Here is a 5105-nt window from a genome sequence, read left to right as displayed (position 1 = left end):
ACATTTCAGCGGGATATTTTACCACCGTCTACCAAACGGTTTCATATCCCTATGGCATCCGTCGGTGGGCCTGGGCCGTGAGGGAGGTGCTGTGGATGAAAGCGCTGGCCGTGGCACGGCTGCGCGGCCCAGGACGCCATCGGCCTCGCAGCCCGGGCTGTGCCCGGGGGGAAGGTGTGCTAGCCTGCGTAGCCGTGTAGGAAGGGAGACACCAGAGGCTTCTTTTTGGCACATTTAATGATCCAACCCACCTTTAAGCACAGAAAGGGATATTTCTACGGGAGAACAGTTGTTTTCATAAATCTGTTGTACGTGGTAGTTGGTGACATCTGAATTTAGCTACTATGCACATTGGTTAAGTCATCAGCTGTCCCACTTTGCAGCTCTTTGACCTCATCTTTTGCTCTAGAAACAGTGTTGTGTTCTCCTGTGTATCGCCTGACAGCTGTAAGGATCCCTTAAACCGAAGTGCCCCGGGGCCTGGGACACTACTCAAACAGTGTCATGTATAGATAACTTCATGACAATTAACAAAGCATATCTACACTATTTTATAAAACTTAGCTAATAGCCCTGTTGTTTTCAGACATTTTATTTTGTTTAGAATCTGGGTGGTATATCTCATCACTGCTTTTCTTGCTGTTAAATGCAGAGCAGATGGAGGTTTTATCCTGGTGAAGATAATCTGGAGTCCACTGGACCATTAATGATCCAGGCTTCTTTCATTTAAACCCAGGCCTTACTATGAAGTCAAGTTCTAAAATTATTGCATCACATAGATTTTGGAAAGGCTAGGTTAGCCTCATATTTAATTAAAAAATTGTACTCCCCAGTATAAAATAGGTTACTAGATTAGTGTAGAAGGAAGTGAGCGTGGTATTAATAGACTGGTGTTAGCCACTACAATATGTGCTTACAATAGTGCGCAAAAAGGAACTAAGTAAGAAGACTTAGACTGCAAATAAATAAATAGGTGTCAAAATACATTTTAAAATGTCATTTCTGACAGGAACTTCCATAGGTGTTCTCAGGGTGGACATTTTCCTTTAGTAGCCCCCTGCCCTCAGGAAGCTGACATTTCTTCAACAGCAGCAAAGTTTGTCTCAGAAGTCCTGCTGTACATGCTAAATAATCTTTGTTTTCATTGGGGAGAGGGAGGGAGCAATAGAGGTTCTAGCAAACGTTAACGTATGTTTGTGTTCTGTAGTTAAACCCACCAAGTTAGAGCATAGAGTCATAGAAGAATGCAGGTTGGAAGGGACCTCAAAAGATCATCTGGTCCAACCTTTTATGGGAAAGGGAGCCTAGATCGCACTATCTAGCACTCTGTTCAGTCGCATCTTGAAAACCTCCAGCGACGGGGACTCTACCATGTCCCTGGGGAGGTTGTTCCAGCAAATGATTATTCTTACTGTAAAAAATTTCTTACATCGAGATGAAAGATGGAGAACCCATTACCAGAAGGAGGCTGGTTCATTCTCCCAGTATCATAAAGCCGTGATTGTCTAGAGGATTTGTCTCCGAGAATAATGCTGTTTTGTGCCACGGGCCCACTGCTGCCCCAGTTTGGTTCACCTCCCAACACATCTACAAAAGAAGAGTCTTTAGACCCAGCCTTAGTTCCCTAATGTAGGAGAGTCATTATAGCTAAAGAAAACCCTTCTAGAATGAATTCTTGAAGAACTACTGTTTAACGTTTTAAAGCAAATGGGATTTGAGTCAAAACAGGAGTTGCCCCAGACTATAAAAGCCTGGAAATCTGTTACGTCCTACTTGTGAATTTGCAGTGTATCCCAAAACACTAATTACTGTCATCAGAGCTGATCCAGTTCATTTATTTTGCAACAAGCTGTCTGTTTCTTATACAAGTTACCAGATAATACTTAAGAAGTACCGTAGAAAATTAAAGTCTTGACATCCCTGGACTTCAGTTCAAACCCATATACTACTTGGATTCTCCAGTAGTACTATGATAGCTTTTCTAAGAGTTATCTTACTCAGGTAGACCTTTTCCTATCCTCCAATTTTTCTGAAAGAAATGAGACCAATCATAAGACTTCAAAATACATATTTTAATGTATTTTTCAAAAATATTAGTGTATTTACACAAATTTCTCATTTTAAAAATGTTTTGTACTTGCCTATTTTAAAACATCTGGTTTTAAAAAAGTTCAGCCAGATGACATTACACAAATTCGAAAGAACATTCAGTGTAGATATGAGCAATTAAAAAAAAACAACAGAAACACATACCATTGCATTAACAGTAAGTGAGTGCACATTTTTAAGTTGCTAGCTTCCACAAATTGTTCTTCGCATAAAAATTGCTTAGTTTGTGTCTGTAACTTGTGTCCACTTTTACATTAGAATTTGCACTTCCTTTTTCTTCACAGACCCCCCCCCCCCTTTTGCTTATACAAAGGTTGCAATAAAATGCATTACAGTAGTATTTCATTTACAAAACAAATGACATTAAAACTTGTTTCTTAACCCATTGGATTGTATTTCAGTAAAACAATGTCCTTTCATGGAGGTCCAACAGAGATTCCAGGAGCTGTCTGGATGTGGAGAATTATCTCTGTCTTGAAGCAGTCCTGCCTGGAAAGGGTGACTTGAACTGCTGCGTGATGCTGTGTCGATTCCTCTTTGGAGGAATCTCACCTTCAGGTTTGGCAATTAGGATAGCATGTTAAACATTGTATTTAGTCAAAATAAATACAAATAAATTAAAAACAAATTATGGAAGAAAATTGTTTTCTCGTTGATATTGCTTGGAGGAAAGCTTAGCAATGAAGCTTGTGGCAATATCTAGATCATACATGAATGGCAGGTCCATTTATTTCAGTAGTACTCTCTCAACAAGGAAAAAACAGCTATGAACATGGCTGTAATTTTGGAGAAAGATAGTAGTGATCTTCTTTCAAACTTCGTTAGGAAGCCATTTTCCTATGGAAAAGAACATGCACAGTTAGGGACAGTTTAAAAATAACGTGTAGGAAAAACGCACCACTCTGTGCTAGTGTCGGATTAACAAAGTGCTACACCATTGTGCATAGAGGGACAGGTTTTCAGAGCTCTCCCTCCAAAAGGTGAATAGGGCTTTAAAAACAGTAGCTGAAAATAGCTGCACCTTGCTGAATGTTTGTTTTATCTCCAAGTAAAGACTCCTGCCCTCTCTGTGTAAATAGAAAATGAATGTGAACTGTATCATCTGAGCCCACATCTTAAAGGAAGATGTAAGTACTATGTTTCTGATGTAGTAATACACTTACAAATATCTTCCTTTAAGCCTCCTTATTCTACGGTGAGCCATGTATTATGACAGAATGTTGCCAGGAGTTGATACTTCTCTTAAATAAAATTGGCTCTATTTGAAAGAGGTGGAGGGAGAAACCTTTACAACAAATCTGATGCATCAAGGGTCCATGACTCACTATCACCTTTTTTTACTGTTACCAGACAGAGAAAGATCAAAACAAGCAAAAAGAGAAAAAAGGAAAAGAAAGACACCAGAAAACAAGTGGGGGAAAAGTAATAGCAAATAGGAAATATAAGAGAAGTGGGACGAGAGAGGGGTGGAAAGAGAAAGGAACATTTACATATAGGTGAAGGAAAAAAGTACCAGGGAAATAACTGACTCTCATATCATTGATTCTCAGCTTCCCGTAAGGTATTGGCGTGATGAAATTCTGCGAAGCAGAAGGGACCTCCCCTCCACTGACAGAAGGGAATTTCAGCAGCTTGGCAAAATAATCCACATACTGACAAATGCTTTTCTCAGCATTGACCATTGATGTATGGAAGTTCTAGGATTATCTCGGTCCAAACAAACAGAAAAGATTTAACCTCAATTGCACTTACCTGTAAATATGTTTAAGTAAAGCTGATTTGGGGATTAAATAATGGCTTTCTTGAAATCCACAGCAAAACTACTGAACTTAGCTGTGAGGATCACACCTGCGTGTTCTTCCCTTTACTTTGAACTTCAGTGTTTTTGGACCAACTCCTCTATGGAGGCAAAATTAGGATGCCACTTAACTTTAGACTTAATAATGGGAAATGTAATGGCATGCATAGTTTAACCTGCTTTGAGCAGGAGGCTGGACCGGATGATTTCGTAAGGTCCCTCTCAACCTGAATTATCGTATGATCCTATGATTCAAGACTAACTCTAGGGTTTCTACTGTTACAGTTAGAGAAAGTGCCTTTTAAAAAAGAAAGTTGTCTTTTAGCATTGTTCTATTTAAAGCACTGTAAGTCTCAAGGAGACATTCCAGACATCAAATATTAAACCACCAAATAAAACACTGAATAAAATGATTTTGACAGTGTCTGAAACAATAGTTTTCCGTAATTAAACAAAATCTCCTAATCTAGACTTTGGTGGAAAATGAGAAACTTACCCAGCCACCATTTGCATCTATCCATTCGGCTTTGTTGTTTATTATGTACTCTGTGATGAAATAAGAAATCTGCTCCTTCTCCTCTCCAGTCAGCTGAACTCCATGCTCTTGAAGCTTCTTCGTGAGAAGGCCTCCAAACGTAAATATGGTCATAATTCGTCCCCAGTTAGTATTTCCATCAGCAAATTTTTCTTCCATGACACCATTGAAAATTTTCTTGGCAACAGCTACAGAGGTAATATCAATCTTGTCCAAGAATGGTCTGAGAGCCTCCTCGGTTTGATCTTGCAGTGAAGATGCAATGTTTCGCAAGACATGAGCAACCCTGGTTTGGGCTGGTCCAAGATGTGATTCCTGAAGCACATACTGCAGATAATCTTGAGCTAAGTAATAAACGTAATAGAACTCAGCAGTTTCCATTTAGAACAAAATGCGGAGAGCAGTGCACTGCTCTTAATCAGGATCAGTAATGAGCAGCCATAGGACATGCACACAGCTTTGTATCTTCTGGTTTTGATGGATTTTTTTTGCTTTTACCACAGAAGTTCCTGTAAAAACCTAGTGACTTAATGATTGTGTGGGTTGTGGAATATGTCACAGCGGAAATGAAAGAAAAAGCGTCTGCTCAAGGGGAGAAAACACGTCTTCCTGAGTGATTTATTATTTCTCTAAATAGTATGATTTCAAAACTAAAATCTACCA

At 39.4% G+C, this 5105-nt stretch overlaps 1 protein-coding gene across 1 annotated transcript; it reads right to left on the bottom strand.

Annotated features, from left to right (window-relative positions):
- Positions 1-2533: 2533 nt before the first annotated feature.
- Positions 2534-4904, bottom strand: BCL2A1 (BCL2-related protein A1). Its single transcript, XM_009581703.1, has 2 exons — positions 4404-4904; positions 2534-2946 (listed from the first exon to the last, which is right to left on the bottom strand). The coding sequence occupies exons 1-2, from the start codon at positions 4821-4823 to the stop codon at positions 2842-2844; spliced, it is 525 nt and encodes a 174-aa protein (XP_009579998.1). The 5' UTR covers positions 4824-4904; the 3' UTR covers positions 2534-2841.
- Between the last annotated feature and the right edge of the window lie 201 nt (positions 4905-5105).

This window comes from Fulmarus glacialis, unplaced genomic scaffold (assembly GCF_000690835.1).
Source record: "Fulmarus glacialis isolate BGI_N327 unplaced genomic scaffold, ASM69083v1 scaffold34047, whole genome shotgun sequence".
Taxonomy (NCBI): domain Eukaryota; kingdom Metazoa; phylum Chordata; class Aves; order Procellariiformes; family Procellariidae; genus Fulmarus; species Fulmarus glacialis.
The sequence above is the reverse complement of the archived record's forward strand: the minus strand, read 5'-3'. Positions and strand labels throughout refer to the sequence as shown.

Excerpts from the sequence above, each read along its gene's own strand:
- BCL2A1 (XM_009581703.1), bottom strand. The coding sequence starts at position 4,823 with ATGGAAACTGCTGAGTTCTATTACGTTTATTACTTAGCTCAAGATTAT. Across the intron at positions 2,947-4,403 it reads TAGATGCAAATGGTGGCTGG|GAAAATGGCTTCCTAACGAA; the intron begins GTAAGTTTCTCA and ends TCTTTTCCATAG.